This window comes from Bombus pyrosoma, linkage group LG11 (assembly GCF_014825855.1).
Source record: "Bombus pyrosoma isolate SC7728 linkage group LG11, ASM1482585v1, whole genome shotgun sequence".
In the NCBI taxonomy this organism is placed as follows: Eukaryota; Metazoa; Arthropoda; class Insecta; order Hymenoptera; family Apidae; genus Bombus; species Bombus pyrosoma.
In genome coordinates, this window is record NC_057780.1 from 1,885,531 (window position 1) to 1,906,902 (window position 21,372).

Here is a 21,372-nt window from a genome sequence, read left to right on the forward strand (position 1 = left end):
AGAAAGAAAAAAAAAAAGAGAAATTATATTAGCATTTTTTTTAATGTATCGATCGTAATAATATTAACAATTTAAAAAATATAACAACCATAAAACGCAAACTTTGCCGAACAATTTATAGGAATAAAATTAATTGTCTGTGAAATCTGTTTTGTTAGGAAACAGATTCGACGTAAGACGTGAAATAAAGGATAATAATAAACGTAAAAAGTAAAAAGAATAGGACAAGAGATGTAGATATACTTTAATATCTATGAAAAATTAGCAGCAAAGAAAAAAGAAGCAGTAATACATGTAAAGAAAGCACTCACAAAATGTCTGCTTTGAAAATTCTCTATATTAACTTCCTTTCAGTTAAATCTCGACATTAATTTTCTTTTATCGCATATAACGCTATAAATCATCGAAACTTTTTTCTGAAGAAGCACAGTGTAAGAATATCTGGTGTTATAGACACGTAATACATCGATACAATACACGAACCTTGGCGCCGTCAAACACCAATCGTATTAACAGAAACAGTACGTGCAAGAAAAAGCAAATCAACCATACACATGAAACCTCTTATCGAAATTAGTAGAGCACATTTTTGTTGCAAATTTGTTTTTAATGACAATGCAATAAGAAACGGTGTAATAGTAGTAATAATAATATTAATTTTATAATTATAAATTGTCGTGTAACACTATCTGGCAGATTTAATAAATTTCTGTATTTGTTTTTTTTTTTTTTTTTTTAGTATCCTTTCGCTTCTTACCACCAATTTAATAATAATTATTCAATAATCATTATAATAATATTAATAATATTTTCCTTAGTTTTTATCTTGCAATTGTTATTCTCTTCTTTTACGTTCATTAATGTCTCTCACCTCAGAAGAATAAAAATATCGTGTTTTACAATATTAAGGAGACACTGTTTGTCATTTGATCATTAATTTATTTGTAATGAACTCAATGTGAGTGCTGTGGTTCAGCTTACCTAATTAGAAGGAACACGCGCTCTTGAGTTTTTTTAGTGGTTTTGTCTCCTTATCTATATAATCAAATCTATTTGCTTTTTTTCTTTATCTCAGGTTATAAATACCCTCCCTCCCCCCCGCCCCGTAACCCCAAACCCCGACCCAACTGTCTGTGCATACGATGTATGTGCTTTTCTTTGATGTAGAACATTTTTTGCTTCTTGAGTAAGATGAGTGTATGTTACATTAACAGTAGTTCGCGAGTAATCACGCTAGTTCCGTTTTTTTCTCGTGCGTACTGTATTCGTCTTGCATCTCTTGTGTATTTCTCGTTATCAAAGTCGATTATTACCCCAATCTGTGGTCACAGTTGAGCAACTTTACTCCACCACCTTCAGCACCTTGCCAATTGCAATAGTCTTATCTAAAAGTAACAGGAAAAAACCAGTTAGAACTCGATCGTTGATAAGTAAGAAATCGTAATCCACTTGAAATGGAAATTTTTCAGATTTAAATACACATACGCGCAAACACTAGCGCGAGCGCGCGCGCGTGAAACCCGTAACACTTACTTTCATCCCTAAGGGTGAAACGTCCCATCTGTGGAAATAGCTTAAATCTTTCAAGGCAAATGACACCTGCGCATTCGATTCTCATTATTGCCACTTGATCCTGTTTGACGAACCTCGGCCTGGTTTTACTTTTATCCCCAGTCTTTTTGTCGACCAAACAGATCAATGCTTTCACTCTAACTTCTTCCGCTGCACAATGAATGTGCATCACAGCACTATAGCCAGCGCAGATAATGCTCTTATGCTCCAAAATTACAACTTGAGCGTCGAACACTTTTCCCGTTTTTATCGGATTGTTGCTGTCACAAAGAACAAATCCAGGGCTTACGTCTTCTTCTTCGATGCCTTTTAATTTGATCTTTACGTTCTCGCCAGGTCCAACCGATGTCACTTCTTCGTCATCTGACCACAACTGATCTACCGTCACTGCCGTCTAATAAAACGTAATAAAGTATAAAATATATTAGCACAAGTAGTCGATTCGATATTGAAATATATATCTTGTTAAAATAGAACAAGTATACCCTATTCGGCATAACAAGTAGCGATTGTCCTTTCTTCGCTTCTCCAGCCTCGACCTTTCCCATTACCACTGTTCCCATATCTTTATATTTGTCAACGATTGGCATAATAAAAGGTCCGTTGTTTTTACGATTAAGCGAAGGTAGAGAATCAATGAAGGATATGAATGGCGGACCAGTGTACCATGTACAAAGATGTTCTGGTATCGGATCTTTCAAACCGTAACCAAGCTGCCCTGAGACTGGCATGAATGTAAGATCTTTAGCAGGATTAAATCCCAATTTACGGAGGTATGGTAGTATTTTATCCCTAAATAATATAAACAAATTAATTTTCCATTCTAAACAAAACTATCGTATCTTAAGTTTACGATATATTATACAACATACCTGCACTCGTTGTATCTTCTTTCATCCCACTCTACAGTCGGGTCATCCATTTTATTCACTAGCACAACCAGATGTTTAACACCAGCAGTTTTAGCCAGCATCGCATGTTCCCTTGTTTGACCGCCTCTATCGAAGCCAGTTTCGAACTCTCCTTTCCGCGCAGAAATAACTAACACCGCGAGATCAGCTTGTGCGGCTCCGCCAATCATATTAGGTACAAAACTCTTATGACCAGGCGCATCTAAAATTGTGAAATGCTTTCGTTCAGTTTCAAAATACGCTCTACCGACTTCCACCGTCTTCCCTTTCTCCCGTTCTTCTTGGTTCGTATCTAGAGCCCAACTCAGATACCACGTTTCTCTACTTCTTTCTTTTGCTTCTCTTTCGTACTTTTCTAAAGTTCTTTTATCAACCATTCCTGTCAATGCCATAATCTGGCCTCCAATCGTTGATTTTCCTGCATCTATAATACGAATCAAAATGGAGTCGATGCTGATTGAAATATATTCTTACGTATCTTAACTTGCTAATAGAATTCTTACATACCAACGTGTCCTATAAAAACAACATTAACATGTTCCTTTTTACTCTTAGTATCCTCTGTTACTTTAACAGGCTTTTTCTTAGGGATTTTAACAACCATTTCTTCATCCTCTTCGTTTTCAGCCTAAAAACGAAAAAACGAAAAATTCTAAGCAATCGTCTGGTAAAAGGAGTTTTTTAAACAATAAACCAAAGTCAAAGAAAGATCTTATTATAGACGTAAAAGCTTCGACGTACCTCTTCATTTTCGGGAGTTAAAAGAGGATCACCATCTACCGCTGCTTCTTCCCATGAATCAGCTGGTTGATGTTCCGGGCTAGTATTCATTTGATCGGTAACATTCGGAGGTGGAGCCCCTCCTCCAGCAGGTGGTTCCTCCACACGATTGCCCACTGGATCTGGTAGAACTACTGGCGTAGTATTACCTAATAAACATACACAAACTTGTAATAAAAGGAAAATTTTCCTATCAAAGCAAAGATAAAGAAATGCTCATTAACAGTTTATAAATCAGAAAAATGTCAAAAGAACTTTCTATGGTTTATCATTTCCCCACATTTCCAGGTCATCTTGTACAATCATCTTATTCCCATAAATGTTTATGAACCATCTTAATGTAATAAGTCATTTCCTCTGCTAATATATATCTATCGGCTGTGAAAATGATAGATTCATCGGAAATAATACATTGTTATAATGTAAAGTTACGTAAAACATTTGAAAACATTACCATATTGTATTGGAAATATCATTTTGATATTCATATATCGTATTTAATAATAATCGAATGACACATCTTCTCTTCTCAAAATATAAATAAACCAATAAATTTAATATTTCTTTTTACTTTACATAGTATGTTTCCTTATCAATCTGACACATTTTTATTCAAAGAATATTAGAATTTGTATACGAATATTTTGATCTGTATTAATGCTATTATATAAACAAAATTATTATAGTATACATATCTAATTCCTAACTTCATGCCCTTAATTGCTGTACAAATAAATGCTTTGAATTTAGCATCAGTTTAATTATTGCACAATATTGGGTTAATATTAAATATATGTATTGTGTGTAACTTGTCTCTTCCCAAAAAGCGACAATTTAGTAATGTCAACTTACAATGAGAAGACAGACATTAAACTAAACCAAGAAATCAACTATCATCTTTCATTAACAAATATATGGAAGATAGGAATCAGTATGCGAGTAAAGTAATGGGGGTTAGCCGCAGCAGTTACATTACAAATGACTTACAATAACAAGAACCTTACATGCTTTCCCTTTATATTAATAGCCTGTACATTTGTTTGGGAAGACATAATTGATGGTTAATCGAGTTTTATTTCAAAACTAACCATGATGTATTTCAGGAGGCATAGAAGTGGTTACAGAATTCATCATGACAGCAACATTGCAGGAACTGTCGGCCGTATTACTGTTCTGCGGTGAAGAATTAATGCAGAAAGAAGGCACGAATTCCGCAGCATTTACATTCAGAGTGGAAAATTTGCTTTCGATGGACTTATCCTGTGGTGGACCGATGTCTCCGTTATCCGCCTGCTGTTCCCATGAATCTGGTGCTACACTGTTCGCCATATTTATTAAGAGTTCAATAGTTGAACCGACCTCGTAGATTAATCGAACACGGAAATCACGCTACGCTACGTGCAGGATTTCGATTAAACCGCGATTACAATTGGGACGGGGTTTAAAAAAATAATTATTTATGATATCCGCGCAACACCGTACACGCGTATCGGTACCCCGCGTGCGACCCCCGTGGTCTGTTTCGTTGTTCTACTTCGCCGGAACTGCAAACATCAAAACACCAACTTTCAACTCGAGAACGTTCCGTCGTTTTACCGCATTCAACCGGATTACCGTCGTTACAAAACCGAAAAGATAATAAGTGTCGCGAACTTACGACCAGTACAACAAATGACGTTCTAATATTTAAGCCCGCGATTTTGCTAAAATATCTCTAGGCACACGATAATGTTGGTATCACCAAATTCCATTTGTTACGCGTTACACGACCGCGTGAATTTAGCAGTAGCAGGATTGCCAATAGAATTAAGAGCGAAATTTAAACTCGTTTTATGTACGGACGTGTTACGTTAGCGCGCGAACATCATTATAACACCACGTAATATAGTCATATCAATCCGATTTTAATGTATTTGCATTTGCGTGTTGCACTATCGCGTAAAATTGTCTCTAATATGCTTGTATGAATTTAGCTCCGATAATCGTATTTTCAGACGCTGATGCGAATTCTCAACTAAGTATCTGTTAATATCACGAGCCTTGAACGAGATTAACGCTCAAGGTGGAAGTAAAGACGTAGAGTATGTTTAGTTTTTTTTTTGCACTCTTTAGTGTACACAAGTATATACAAGATGCACAACAACGTTATGTTTAGTTAATTTAATTACACTGACACGAAGTAACATGAGTAACACGAAGAGTAATACGACTGTCGTATGAATTTGTTAATACTCCCTTAGCAAGCTTCGCCTGATCCTTATACAATTTTTCCTTCTTACTATAGTTTTTATGGCATGGAAATCTATTATTTCAAATCTTGTAATTGTGTACTCTCGTGAGAGCATGTATCGCTGATTCATACCAGATGTTTACTTTAGACCTGACCCATTGGACACTTGGGATGTCCGTTATTCCCTTAATGAGATCCGCATCGTAAAGTTTACAATTTAGGAGGTAGGAAATTCGGACTTTTCCAAAAATAGGCAGATGTGCGTCAGAGGCATAAAGCAAGGGTCACCCAAAATCCTGAAAAAACGCCTTGTATAAATTAGAACTCATTTTATATTTTATATTATTAACACTATACCTACCAGCGTCGGTCAAATTGACCGCTCTCGAACTTCTACACAAATTTAACCATATTTAAATTTTATCATATCGCTTCATAATTTCTGACTTTTCCTAAAACATGCATACAATATATCTTTCGGTATTTGCTTTTGATTTGCTTTTTTATTTTCTGAGAAAAATTTATACTTTGCCTTGCCTACCGTGAACGATCATTTTGACCGCCCGACAAAATATGTTAGTCATTTTTAAAATAAATCCAATCAGTACAAAGAGAAGGCTATCTCAAGGTCAAATGATAAACAAAATCAGTAATAACAAATAATAACAGCTGTTACACTTGTAATGTTGTTATAAAACATAATCCGTCCCTCGATCAAGATGGCCAGCTGTCAAGACATATCAACTCAGGCCCATAATAATCCTACGAAATTTCTTATTGCTCGTTGCAATAAAACACGGGAGAAGCTTTCCCAACTCCACTCTCGAGTAACCGTTGGTGGAGAACGGCCACTGCCAATATTTTCGTGTATTGTCCTCTCGACTAGGATACATCTCAGTTTGTTGATCAATTAGTCAACGTCTAAACTTATTATCTCTAAAACTCAGACAGAAAGCATCTCAGAGCGTTTTGTGTAAAGTTGTTCTAAAAGGAAAAGTAAAGCACATCAAATTTGGCAATAATTTTGTATTCCGTACATGGTATTATTCTGTGGTAAATATTTACCCTAGAAATGTCAAGACTTTAAAAAAAAAATTATAAAGAAGAGAAGCATTTAGAGTATCGGGAACTAAGAGGGAGCTAGATGCAACAAAACTAGATGCATTTATTGTTCTGCTATATGCCCGTGGTGCATATTAGGCAAAAAAATTCTCATATTTGTGGAATAAAATTTGGAGACCTGCATTTTTTTCAAGAACAATGAGCATGGATGATTTTGTTGAAATTACGAGGTTTACACGATTTGGCAAGAAGAGCGAAGGAAGCCAACGTTTACGAACCAATAAATTTGCAATGATATCTACAGTATGGGGCCGATGTAAAAATGCAGCGAAGTTGAATAAGATATATCTCTATATAAATAAAAGTGTAATTGTATTTGTCTATAATTGAAATTAAACAAAAGTAAATGTGGACGAAATTTTATGAAAGTATTTTATATACATTTAATTATAGATTAACCATTATCTAAGTTAAATCATAAAAACTATTATTTCTTTAATTACCGGTCATTTTGACCGTACACGGTAGAAATAGGTATATACGAAGTGTCGATAGGATCAGTGTTAATAAGTATAATTTAAAGTGGTCAATTATACTATACAGTACGAACGGAGAACGGTATATTGTTCAGTTATTCATTGAAAACAGTCGTATAAGAAGAGGCAGTTCAGGAAACAAAAGGGCATTTTGTTAGTTAACTTTAGATTATTTGTTACGGACAATTAGAATTTTTCGATACATTACCTTCGGCAGCTCATGTAAACTTACTTAGAAATTGCATTTCTCTTTTTTCGGTGTTATTTCCTTCTCAATCATTTCGCATTCTCTTGTGATTTTTTTTCCACCTAGACGAATAAGGTGGCCTCCTAAAACGCTTCAATCTTCCCCCACCCACGAAGACGAGACTTCGACAGCCGATGCAGAACTTTAACTTAACCATTTGAATCAGCTTGGATGGCCAAGGAAAAAGAAAGAAAGATCATGGACGAGGACAGATTTCGATTTGAATCATTCTATAACTTCTTCGAAGATTTATCGCTGTGTTTACTAAGTCCGGACGTACTAACAGAACGCAAATACATAATTGTAAAAATCTTGAAAAAGTTTCTTAATTTGTAATTGAGTTGCTAAATATACATTATTCTTGTTAATTTCCAAATAATTCAATAATTTTTAATCCTAATCTAATCTTAAACGAAGAGTCCTAAATACACCAAAGCGGTTCAGTGGGCATTCGAACCAACTCTAAAGTTCCCAGATCTCATAAAACGTGCGTGTACCAAACCATGGATAGCTGTGCACCAAACCACTGCGTGCACCAAACTAAACGCTGCATATACATATAGACATATATGTGATACACCGTATTAATAATTTGTTACCCCAATGAGGCCCGCATCCCTCCCATGGTATTTCTTCTCAGCTCTCCCCTATACGCTGGCAGCACTGCTAAACACAATCAGCTGAACACTGTTCAATTTTGTGAGAGTAAAACACAACATAACCTTTAATGTTTGATAGTTACGTTATCGTTTTGCTTTATTTCTATATTTTTTGAAAATATAAATTTGTTTAAAACATAAATTTGATATAATAACAATCATTAAAAACTTGTTTAATACAAGTTTTTATCAAATTTGTACAGACAGAGTATTAATAAACGTTAGCAAAATGTCGGAAGACGAAGTAGAAAGCTTTGAAATCACAGATTACGACCTTGAGAATGAATTCAATATTAATCGTCCTAGGCGTAAATTATCAAAAAAACAACAAATGCTTGGTAAGTTCTTTGTTTTAATAACTATTACGTCTATTCAGTATAATATTAAACTCATATTTTTTTCATATTTCATATTTCAGGTATTTGGGGCGATGACAGCGACGAAGATGAATTATCTGCTAGACCATCGTTTAAAACATTTGATAAAGGACCAAAGAATTATACGACTCCTGTAAATTTTGTAGCAGGAGGTATTCAACAAGCTGGGAAGCCTAAAGATGAAACAGAAGACAAAGATGATGATGAAAGTGACAACGAGAGTAAATCACAAAAAGAATTTCCAAATAGTTCGAGGTAAATTTTAGATAGTAAGACCTATTTATTTCATTTCATGATATTGGTACAAGTATTCTAATCGGTAAACTTTCTTTTCGCCAATAGTTCTGAAGATGAGAAGCCGAGTTCTGTGCACCAACGAACGTCGTTCTCGTTAAATACGGATGGGGATATTGCGGGTTTACGTAAAAAGAAGCATAAAGTAAATCCCTTATTAATGCAAAGTGGGATGGGGAGTTGGGAAGTCTATACAAAAGGTATTGGTGCCAAGTTATTGCTACAGGTATGTATAAAACAATAATTATTTTGTTGATACTTCCGTATAGATATACTTATATCTCCTGTTCTGTTCATTATTTAGATGGGTTTTGAACCTGGAAAAGGATTGGGTAAACAGTTACAAGGTATAAGTGCGCCAGTTGAAGCACATCTGAGGAAAGGTAGAGGCGCGATTGGTGCTTATGGACCAGAAAAAGGTCCTAAAGTTGCAGAAAAGAAGAAAGAGGAAGAAATAGAAGAGGGGAAAGATCCCAAAGCTAAGTTATCACAGTGGAGGAAAGGAGATGGAAATAGTGTTAAGAAAAAAGTAAATTATATATATCGAAGTGTTGATCAAGTTTTGGAAGATGGGAAATTGAAACCTAACAAAAAGGTAAGAATAGCCAACGAGATGAGTAGGGTTAAAGTTATAGATATGACTGGACCGGAACAAAGAATTCTCAGTGGATATCATGCTATAGCTGGGGGTCAACAGCGACCCGACGAAAACGTCGTAGTTACCGATAAAAAGTCCAAAGTTAATTTTGCATTGCCAGAACTTCAGCATAATTTAAATATACTTGTGGATATGTGTGAGCAAGATATTATACAGAACGATAGAAGGACACGGCATCTAAGCGATAGAGTAATTGCGCTAGAGGCAGAGAAGAGAAACTTGTCTAAAGTTATAGATCAACATGGTCAATTAATAGATACGTTAGAAAACGTACTTGCAATCGTAGACAGATTGATGGATGAAACAAATCAATTAACGTTACAAGAAACTGCGGACGCTTTTAAAGATTTACAAGATAAATATTACGAGGAATATAAAATGTATGAACTCGGTGAATTAGCTAGCAGTTTTGTTGGTCCAAAAATAAAAGATTGTCTAACTAGTTGGAATCCATTGATGCAATCAAAGCAATGTATTAAATTATTCGATCAATGGAAAAGTATCTTAGAGAGTGGTACCACCACCACTCTTCAAACAAGAACTATGCACCCGTATGATCATCTTGTTTGGAATTCGTGGATGCCATCAATCAGAGGTGCTATACAGTAAGTAGTTTGTTTTACAGAAAATTCGATCGTTAAAATACTTCAGTAGTACTATATATATGTATATTTACCATACCCTTCATTTTTTTTTTCTTTTTTGTAGACAGTGGACATGTAGGCAGCCAGAACCATTAATTGAATTAATAGAACATTGGATCCCGTTACTTCCAAGTTGGATATTAGAAAATATTTTAGATATGCTAGTTCTCCCCAAACTTACCTTGGAAGTAGAAGAATGGAATCCCCTTACTGATACAGTGCCTATTCACACATGGATTCATCCTTGGTTACCACTGTTACGTACGTATACATACAAAAATTTACCGTTACTTATACGAAAACACAAAGAAACTATTTCAGTAACGTTATATTATTATTATAGGAAATCGTTTAGATACTTTAATATATCCAATAATAAGACGTAAATTAGGATCCGCATTGGGTGGTTGGCACCCGTCCGACAGATCTGCCAGACTGATGTTACAACCATGGTCTAATGTTTTCGCAAAAGGAGATATGGAAGCCTTCCTAGTGAAAAATATCATCCCAAAATTGCAAATAGCACTTTCAGAATTTGTTATAAATCCCCATCAGCAACATTTAGATCAATGGAACTGGGTATACGAATGGAAGGACTTACTTCCATCTCATATAATGGCAGGCCTGTTGGATAAATTCTTTTTCCCTAAATGGTTACAAGTTTTGGCCTTGTGGCTAAATCATTCTCCTAACTATGATCAAGTTACAAATTGGTATATGGGATGGAAAAGTATGTTGAGTGAAAAAATATTGGCCGAACCGTTGGTGAAAGGTGTGTGTTCAGGATAACAAATATTGAATTTCCTCTAAACAAAGTCATCAATTTATACTCATACGCTTATTGACTTACAGAACATTTCAAAAAGGCGTTAGAAATAATGAATAGAGCAGTTTCCGTGCCACAGAGTCATCAACCGGGTGCAATGGAACAAGTTTCCTATTTAACGAGCTTAGAAAGAAGTCAACCTACTATGTCACAAATGCCTTCAACAGCTCAACCAAGAATGGAGGTACGATTTAGTTTTACCTACCTATAATAAAGTGAGATAACTATATTACCGATTATGTTATGTTAACTTTGATTATAATATTACATTCTTTCCTTTGCAGAGACTTGCCGAAGCAGTTAGGACGGCATCGCAAATACCTCACGGTTTCAAAGACCTCGTTCAAAAGAAGTGCGAAGAAAAAGGTATATTGTTTATGCCAATACCGAATCGGTATAGGGAAGCAAAACAAGTTTATAAAGTTGGTAATGTCCAAGCTTATATAGATGGAAATGTTTTATTCGTTTGTCACAATGGCATGAATTGGATGCCAACACATTTAAATGCTTTACTAGACATGTCCGAACTTTAGGAATAATTGTAATCTTAATATAGTATACGATTAATATTTAACAAATGTGTATAATTATTTTTCTTGTATATACGTTGCAAAATATCTTACAAGATATAATGCTGAAAGGATTGTATTAGATTAAGTACAGTGTAATGAATAAAATTGATTGTCATTTTTTTATATTTAAATTTATTATATTTCTTTGCAAACCCTTTCTTATCTATCGTTATTTGTATCTGATTTACTTTTATTTTTTAAAATAAGAAAATGGATGGATTTCCTGAAAAGTTTGAAATTACATTTATGTCGTTACATGTTCAAGTACGAAATGAGTAATCAACATAGTATAATAATAGCAAATATTCAAATGCTTAAAGAAGAAATTATATTTAAACTTCTTGGAATGATAAGACTTTTCTTCTAGCCAACAAACACGAACCTCTCTGCTCTCTGTCCTTGTATAGCTTTACTTAGTCAATGGCATTACGGCTACAAGACGTTGTACCGTGCGAGCAGAGAACATCTCTTTTCTTCGATGGTACTCCCGGCATTCACGTTTCACGAATGCAGTCCCGCGTTCGCGAATGTTTGTCTTATTGACCACTTCTGTTCGAAGCGGTCGAAGTCGAACGCGTGTAGGCGCCCCTGGTTATCCTACTACCGAGACGCAGCTATAAAACTCCTCAATATGGAAAGTTGCACGTGATCCTGCGGAGTCGTACGTATGTACCTACAGAGTCGCCCAATAGGCACCGTGTATCAACCACTACGATGTGTGCCGGTCTTGTGTATCAACCATGGGCGCCACCATGCGCGAGGTACATGGATTTCCAGACTTATTGTTAGCTGCCCCATAGGCCATAAGGTCACTACGTGATCGACGTTACTACGTATGTACGTACTCACGTATGACGATCCTTTAAATAGGTATAAACTGATTTTACAAAATTACATACGTGTTACAGATGTGTGCACCCTAGTAAAAACGAATTGCATATTTTATATAATAATTTGCATATGATAAATAAATAATATATTATACTGCAAGACTTAATTCTCGACTATCTCGTATCAAAACGAAATAAAAATAGATGAATTGTTCAAAGTCATCTTGATTTTATCAAATTCGTATAGTTTTATTATACGTTTCAAATATCTTTGGGCGCAGCTGAAACAACAAAGCAACTGAAACGGTTTTGAGTTCGTAGTTCGTCTTAACAATCCTAAGAGGAAGTAAATATATATATCGTAAAGAATTAATAAATAAAGTGAAAGAATACTTAAACAGCACAGTGATGTTACACCTTTGAACAATCGATTAATTTCGATCGGACTATTATAATCTCTGAAATAATAATCTCGACTCTTCGTTTTCCGATCATCGTAAATATATTTTCACATTTTCGCATAGCAATTACGACAAGTGCATTCGCAGGTGCGACAAACTGAATATGTAATACGTAGTTGGAACCATAAGTGAAATCAAAGCTATTTTTGTATTCCTCCAATGAGCCATGAGTTGGACTCTAGGTGACGCCTATGGCACCACTACCAACGAGTTTGCGTCTCATACTCATACACGTAGAAGACTGGTCCTGTAAGAGGATGGACATCTCTCGCCTACACGCCTAGCAGATCCGTGCTCTCGGGTGTCGAGAAAATTTGCATTGGACCGGAGTGTGTCTGCCTAGTAACTGGCTGGCTTTGCTGCAACGGACTCGTACGGCCGGATTCGTGAAACGGTCCCTGCACTCTCTTTCTCTCGTTCTTTCATTGTGTGTGTGTCCATGATACGTGCATACGTGCACGCGAGCACTTGTCGAACTGTCTGCCAGATCTTAACGTCTATCGTACGAGAGACAGTCGAGGTGAAGTTGTCGCCTCGCGAAGGGAAATATTGGGCCGACGATCGTTCTCGTTTGAAAAATAAGATAGCACGTACAGAAAAAGAATGAATCGCGTGTGCATCGTCGGACATTCTTCGAAGCGCTTGTAATATTTTTGAAGTCGCAGGTATCGTCATGTCGTCTTCGAGCGACGTGTCGAAGGGTTCAACTTTTTACGCTTTTACTTGACATTGTCACATTATAAATTCCAAATATCGCGACCTGATATATGATTCTAGGTTAACAATTATTTCAAAAATTTGAAGTCTCTATTATAGTTGCTGGGAAATAAGTTTGAATCTAAGTCAAAAACCGACTTAAAATATATTATCGAACCGGAGTATCCGATGGGTTATGAGTAATATGTATTGCATTCTCTTAGGATTAATGCGGATTCAATTTGAAGGAAGCGAGGTTACTTGAGCGAGGCAACCACTTAATGGCAGCACCATTCAGGTTGCGCCATCGTATCGCGGTGAATGAAGTCTCCTTGATAACAGGTGAAAGAGTAAGCCAGCATCGCCGCGTTCTCAGTCGTGATGCTTTTACGCTCTTCGAGGATCAAAGTTTCCTGGAACAGAGAGTAATTGCGTTTCACTTACGATTTATGCGTAAGTGATTTCACTCGCATCATCCTTTTCCGGAAAATTTGTATATGCGTATACAAAGTTTGTCCTCTTTCCATTGTTTATAACGAAACTTTGTCTATCTGATATATCTATTTCTAATCGTATAGTCATGTAACAATTACTAATAGTTGGGTTACGATCTTTAGTAAGATTAGTTGATAATTAAGTTCTTTCGCGATAAATTTGCAATTTTAGATGTAAATTAATCTACGAAAACAATCGTGTGCTCGTAGATACTTAGTAGTGTGTATGCATACACTATGTATATTGAGTAGAACCGGTCTAGATGCGAGGGAATTTTGAACGTAACGTACGATAGATCGATTATTTAGGTATTAATGTCGTGGCAAATACGAGCAACGTTTAAATAGTTCCTAGAGAGGTCGACGGCCTGCAATAGATAGTATATACATATATACATTCGTAGACATATGTATGTTTTCAGCAAAACGTGATCGCGCCCAAACATTCCAATCCCACGCAAATCGCTATCCCTAAGTCCCTCCACGAAATACCAAGTACATATTCATAGAGACAGCAAAACGTCGGAACAATTTAGCGATCGTTTGGTTGGATTGGCCGCAATACTGTTCCTCAATAGGTAGAAAGTTATTTTTAATACCGAAACTAAGTCTGCGACATCGATCGTTCATTCGATACGTTTTCGGATCCAAAAAAGGTGCAAAATGTAGGATATTAATTGTGGATGGCTCAATATTCGATTGCAATCCGAATCTTGAAGATAAATCAATTGCAATTGTTGTCTTAGGTTATATTATAAAAACACTGTCTTCTCTATTGTCAAACGTCCGTTAACGAGGTTATGAATAACCATGGGACAAAGCATCGATATAGTTACATTTTGTTCGGAATGAAGTACCACCGTAGCAGAGAATAATAGTATAGGTAACGGTGGTATAATAACGATAGTGGTTACGCGTCTAGTTCGTCACCGACAGAATTACAAACTCGAAATTTGCGTGTCGTCCATCTTCTAAACTAACCGATTAGTCTTATATAACGTATGGATAAATTCGGTGGATGATTTACACGACTGACTATTTCAAGGAATTAACAGACGCGTGAATTATCGTCACGTCGATCGTGGGTGTTGCGACGAGATTCGAGGACAGGGAGATTTATAAGATCTATACATTCTCGAATTGCCAAAAAGAACATATAGTACTATTGTGGTACGAATAGCGTAATAAATCTATCGTACATAGTGATTTCCAAGATATTCCTCGAATAAATTGAAAGCCATTCCTAACCTATACAGAGCTACTTCAGTTTGCAATTCTATTTATTTTTATTCGAAAATTCGTGCGATTCTCGTTCATATTACGTTTCCTTACTGCAACTGCTGTGCCATAAATCATGAAAATTTGAAATCGTATAAAACAAGAGAGGAAAATTGCATCGCTACATGATATTGCTAAATAGGTTAGCAATGGAAATAGCGAACACACACATATACGAGATATTGCAAGAAGTTTAATGCGAACAACGCATAATGCATATCTGTATAAGATATGCTCGACAGGCTTCCTTTAGCCTCGATCGTCATTTTGTTCTTCTTTCTGCATTATCTGAAAGGCCTCCCAGGTCGTGGCTCCTACTATGTACATATAATGTACTGAACCAGTATTACAGTGTTCCACGAACGTGCCTCTATGCGTTGCATTGCGTTGCGTTGCGTTGTGTGCGCGCAAGTGTCATTTATGTACACCGTAGATGTGACTATTCGACGTGAAACGATAGCGAACCATGGGATTGTTTTAGAAACAAACGGCATTTTGCTCTCCGCTTTGCATATCGTTATCTCCTATTGCAGCTTATGCTTCAAACGCAACTCCTTCTTTCATCTATTTTCGAAGAAGAATATAATAAAAAAGGAATAAGAGGAAAGAATTAAGCAGATCCATACTTTTACGAATCCGAATTAAAAAAAAAAAAAGAAATCTAATCGTCTGTAATTAGAGAAAATTTACGTATCGTTCATACAAGCAAGTTAATGTTCAGATTTAAATACACGAACTCATAGCTGAGTTTTTATCGTGTAACATAGTGAATTGTTTATTTATATTTAGAATAATTTGCATGCGTCTCAGATACAGAACGAGCGAATGTCAATTCCTATTATCGGAATTACCGTGACGAGAACACGTGGTGGGAATAGTTATCGAACTTATATTATCGAATCAATTTGATTATCGGTACTGTTTTATCTCTCGACGTATGTACATCGTAAACGAAGTTCTACCGTATCGCACATGAAAATTGGAAGGGAACACGAGTTAACGGAAACAACGTAATGCATAATATTCAGCTAAGATTACATAGCAGTGTAAATTAGAGAGAATGGAATCTTTCAAGCTGTTATGCTTGAATATTCGCATATGGGTACTTACTTCGACTACGTTAGACGGTCATAAGGATGAAGTTTCGTGAATTTGGTTACCAGCGAGTTTGTCCGGTCAAAATGTTGTGGATAATTCGGAGGTTTTTTGCGGATGAATGAGTCAGAGGGGAAACGTTGGCACGCCACGGGTGAACGAACACCGAGAGAGCACCCGGTGTATCGAACCAAGCAACAGGTGTGACTCGTGTATCTCCGCTGGGTACATTACGTGAATAATCCTGCTGGTCGTTACGTTGGCAGGTGTACGTAACCGCGTTCCGTCTAGAGTCGCGTATGTCTCCACGGGGAATGACGCGAACGATCGCTTTCTGCGATATTATTCCATTGCATGAACTACGTGTCAGATCAGCATGCGCGAACTGCATCAACGTTTTTATAGATTCTACCGCTAGATATCGTATCGTTCGCGCACGAAAAACTCGATTACATCGACTCGCGAGGTATCAACCGTCTCGGTTAACCGTTCAGTTCGTAGCAACTTCGGATAAGTTCGATTAATCTTCGAGGCTTACCTCTGCCCGGTAAAAATTGGGGGTGTGGTTTTGAATTACGATTCCAAGAAATTTTGGTAGAGAAGAACCGATGCCAAAGATTTCTCTCCAACGACAAGATATGGGAACTAATTAAAATTCCGAACAATAAGTTCGGGATCGCTGCTGATTCGTAGCACGCACCTGTGAAGCAAGGCGAAACGCGCAGCAAGAACAGAAGCAAAAAGACGGGGTGATGTCCGATCGAACGATTTTCTCTGGCCCTTTAATCAAGAAGGAGGAACCCGCAACGACGTAGCGCGTAATGAGTAATGACATCTGGTCGGTACAGGGCGGGGCTAACAGGTCCCACGCGGTCTCCATGGTTATGCGTACATGTTTCTACGCGTACACCAACACTATCGTCCGGTTTCTGCTCGTTCAAACACTTACGACTCGGTTTAAACGACCTCCATCCGTGCGACTGCTTCTCTTCTCGTATATACGCTGTTCGTATCGTATTCGTGTGTAAAGCTTCGTGCAGATTTATGAGATTAAAGTTATTTATGCGATGGCCGAGTATGAAGCGGAGCCCCTGTTTTGTTAGAAAAAGTTGATTAATTTAAATATTTCGTTGGCACAGCGATTTAAGGCTTCGAATAGAAGAGTTCGATTCAAATTTTCTCTCGCTATTTGGTAGAGATGTTTCTTTCCAATTAATGTTTGTAAATTATGTATCGTAGTAAATATTATTATAACGCGATCGAATATTATAATATAATGATCATACATGGATATTACATCGAAGGGATTCCATTAACATCGTCGTTAATATTTAGCACCGTATTTGTCTCAAAGTACGTGTTTCTGCTCTTTGAATCGTCGTTCTTTCAACTTGCGACGCAAGGAACGCGCAACATGTTCCTATGAACTTTCCACCGTTTCCCCATGAAATGAAATATTTAAAAAACCGTCTCGTCGACGAGTTAGCTGGAAGGATCGAAACACACCTTGATTTTCATAGAGTTTATTAGCTAACGTAGCTCGATTGCGTAACAGTGAGAAACGCGTGAAGCGCGATTATAAATCCATTTCATAACGTTGACTGTTAGTGCCAGATACAGACGTATACGCGTGTATATCGAAAGTGCAATATGTTCGCGTTAAAGCATCCGCCTGCTAAATACGGTATAAGCGTATCTTACAATCATACCGAGCGATACTGTTGCAGCGTTTCAGCTTTGTCGCTGACGTCTGAATCGTAATTGCGTACGAAATATTATAGTCCGCGAATAGGGTTTCCCTAATACGGCTATACCTTCTATGGAGAGATAAACTACCCTACATTAGGACGTCTAACATCCTCTCTAACATCTTGTATAGAGGAACGAGCCGGGTTGTGTAACGGTTTAATAACAAGAACTATATTACCGGCGTAAAAGAGCGAGAATATGCTTGCTGCGCGTGATCCTCCGTTCGTGTTTTATAAAAATACATGCAACTGGTCGTCCGTGTACGGAAATATTTCTTGCCGTTTTGTACGTTAATTGACACCACAGATTGCGCTCCCTACAGTGGAATATCTCTGCCGTTGAAAGAAAAAAAAAAAAAAAAAAAAAAAGAAGAACCGTATTCATCGACGATGGATCGTAATTTGCGACGGAGGAACGAGGTGGGAGGGTTTCTTCGCGAGGACCTTTGTTACCTTTTCGTCCGCTTATTAAGGCGTGCGTGGTAAGGACACTGTAAAATTCTGCAAAGCTCGTTTACGTACAGTGGATCGTCAATGCGTCTTGCGAATTTTCGAATTTACGTTACACTGCCAAGCAGATGTTGGTTTTGTTGCAATTCGATACGTTCATCTTAAAACACGCAACATCGTACGTTATCGTGGTTAATTTGCGTCGTGTAGGGATCATGTTAAACGTTTCCACGGACAAGGTATCTATGTTGGTGGAAAAGGTTATGCGCGAAGGAAGGGCGAGAAAGTGGTCATTACGAGCGAATAGCCGCGTCGAAGTTGTGAGAACCATAGTGTCCCGTGACTGCGTTATTAAGCAAAAATATTGCACCATTTTCAGAGCATTAACGAACAAGTTTTACAGGGGAACGTAAACCGTGGCCGGCTCGTATATTAAGCTGGTTTGAATGTTCTATGAACGAATACGACAAATCCGTGCTTCGGTTCTGACCTTCTTTGGCGCGACAGCGTGGGCGCATTTACTTCAGACGGAATTACAGTCTGCACTTACTCCATCTTACCTCAGTCATTTCAGTATAAGTAACTGCAATCGTGAACCGTGACCGCTGCTCGTATCATCTGGTTTACGTAATTACGTACGGATACACGCATACGCGTAGCTGAATACACAGAACGTGGAATCGAGAAGTAATACGGCCGGAAATGACCGCCTCTCGGTGGTCCTACGATCACGGAATTTAGAATTCGTCGAGAGTATAGGAAGAAACTGGTTTTACCTGAATCACGGTTTTACCATTGGTAAAGGTATCGATCGCACGTTAGTCAGGACATTGTTACAAGTTGCTACGTTATCTGGAAACGTTATGTCGCCATCGCGGGAAGTAATAATTTCAATTTTCGCGTTCAAGAACGAGAACAGCACGTTTAAGATTTTGCAATTTTTACCCCTATTTTCCGTACCATTATCTACCCGAGCAAACGTCGCTATTAACTTGCTTGGCATTTATTCGATGCTGACACTTTAATTTATTTCACACACATACTGTCTAATCGTTATACTTGTAACAACATGATGTAACGGAAAGCGTACGATTTTAATCGACCGTTTAAAGTACGTTGCATCGATAATTGCAATGTATTTCTCGTTCTCCGATCGTCCTTCGATCGTCGTTGTTGCGTCTTCGAATGTACAGATGAAATCTAATATACGGATCATTCAAGTACAATATCATAGCGAGGAAACTTGGTCAAAAGCCAGGGAATGTAAATCACGTAGATAGGTTGATCTTTCTCTACGCGCAATTGTAGCGGATATGCAAAACTAGAGTAAAGTGCCAGATGCCGTTTAACGATTGGAACGAGCGCGATTCAGGCTACATATTACCTTTGTACTCAATCACGTGCGTTAGTATATTGTAGTGTAGTAAGTTGTTTTCATTGGAAATTTATATTCGTATTCTTCTATGATAACATAATCTGTACGATGAAATATTGGTGAGATCGTCGATTAAATTTCATTACATTTTTCTATGATTCTCGATCTTCGTAACTGTACTACGCGTGTCGTTATTTTAAAGATCTGCTATAATCAAAGTATCGTGGCATATCAAAGTCGTATAAACGAAGCATTTAATAAAAAGTGTCCTCTCGGATACGAAGTTTTTCGATATTCTGGATCGTTTCGAGCAAAGAAACGACGCCGCGTTAGGCTGTTCGTACAATCAGGGCAATAGAGTCGCATATATCGTAGTTTTCCTACTTGCCCAACGCGGATATCGCGTTACGTACGTACATAATGTCGAGTAAAAGTACTCGCAGATGCTTGAACCCTTATCGTTTATCAACTGATTTAGCCGTTGTTGAAAGAACTGTGACACGGTAACGCGTTTTGCTTCCGCATATGTTGTGGCACGCTTATCGCATATGGAAAGCTCCGCATAAACTACATCTCGTTCGTGAGACTCTAAACTCGTTGTTTGTATAGTTGCAGAGATTTTTATAAAAGCGAGTTAGCGTCGATATCGATGCACGATAAACGATATCTGACATTTCTCAAGCATGACGGATCGGTTTCTGTTTTGCAAGGCAAATAGCACTTGACACGTTTGTGCGTTGCAAAATTTTACAAATATACGAATCTCGTTACCTCATCCACTTGGCAGGCCATGCTCCAATTCGAATCGAAACACTAACATGATTTGTTTGACACATTTCCTGCGACAATTTATTACATCTACTGGTTTATATTCGCCGCTATTTAACGCGAAGTATTTACACAGCATTGATATAGCAATAGCCGCGCGACTGCCGAAAATTTTCTCATCCAATCGCATCGTTCGTGTCGTTCACAAATCATAAACACGTCCCTGCGATAAAATTATGCGCTCGCCTTATCCACTCGTATCGCGTAAATTACGAGTCAACGGTAGACCGGTTTCGGTCGAACTGAACCCGAAACGAAAGAGAAATGTTCATTTTTTATATATGAAATACGAGAAAGTAAATTTCTGGAATGGCTACAACGCTATCGCAACTCGCATTCAAATCTAATTTGGCGAAGCAAAGAGTTTGTACTTTGACAGAATTCTATATTTTTCATTTACTTGTCATGATCCTTACTGAAACAACAAACGAACAAATAGAACGCGAATGATCGATATTCGTTGTTCGTACAGAATATATCCGTGATATGAAAGCAACGATTTCTTTTCCCGGTTGTGTTGACGAAACCGGTGTACTTGGTAGTCACGTTGACTCGATTCATTGACAGAAAGATCCGAATGAGCGTTGGAAATGTCTGAGGCGCGGCGACGAGCGCAAGCGGTTCTCGTTCGGCGGAGCCGCCCGCGCAGCGGCTCGGCCGGGCCGAAGGGGGCCGAGATTGGCCGAGGCCGAACGAACGCGGACGAATAGTCGGCTCGAATCGCACTGCCGCGATGCATCGGTTCGAAC

General features: G+C 37.6%; 2 protein-coding genes and 1 long non-coding RNA gene across 3 annotated transcripts; 1 reads left to right on the forward strand and 2 right to left on the reverse strand.

Moving 5' to 3' along the window:
- Window positions 1-23: 23 nt before the first annotated feature.
- Window positions 24-4,972, reverse strand: LOC122573252 (eukaryotic peptide chain release factor GTP-binding subunit ERF3A). The gene is made up of 7 exons (XM_043739365.1): window positions 4,352-4,972; window positions 3,225-3,412; window positions 2,991-3,111; window positions 2,445-2,907; window positions 2,058-2,364; window positions 1,534-1,966; window positions 24-1,385 (listed from the first exon to the last, which is right to left on the reverse strand). Exons 1-7 carry the CDS (start codon window positions 4,590-4,592, stop codon window positions 1,342-1,344), a joined length of 1,797 nt encoding a protein of 598 aa, XP_043595300.1. The 5' UTR covers window positions 4,593-4,972; the 3' UTR covers window positions 24-1,341.
- A 2,980-nt stretch (window positions 4,973-7,952) lies between these two features.
- Window positions 7,953-11,499, forward strand: LOC122573248 (tuftelin-interacting protein 11). Its single transcript, XM_043739351.1, has 8 exons — window positions 7,953-8,335; window positions 8,416-8,629; window positions 8,717-8,894; window positions 8,973-9,931; window positions 10,035-10,231; window positions 10,314-10,742; window positions 10,823-10,980; window positions 11,081-11,499. Exons 1-8 carry the CDS (start codon window positions 8,227-8,229, stop codon window positions 11,327-11,329), a joined length of 2,493 nt encoding a protein of 830 aa, XP_043595286.1. The 5' UTR covers window positions 7,953-8,226; the 3' UTR covers window positions 11,330-11,499.
- Window positions 11,500-12,681: 1,182 nt separating this feature from the next.
- On the reverse strand, window positions 12,682-16,617 carry LOC122573260. The gene is made up of 2 exons (XR_006318697.1): window positions 16,238-16,617; window positions 12,682-13,768 (listed from the first exon to the last, which is right to left on the reverse strand). It is a non-coding gene; the product is annotated as an uncharacterized LOC122573260 (long non-coding RNA).
- Window positions 16,618-21,372: the final 4,755 nt, after the last annotated feature.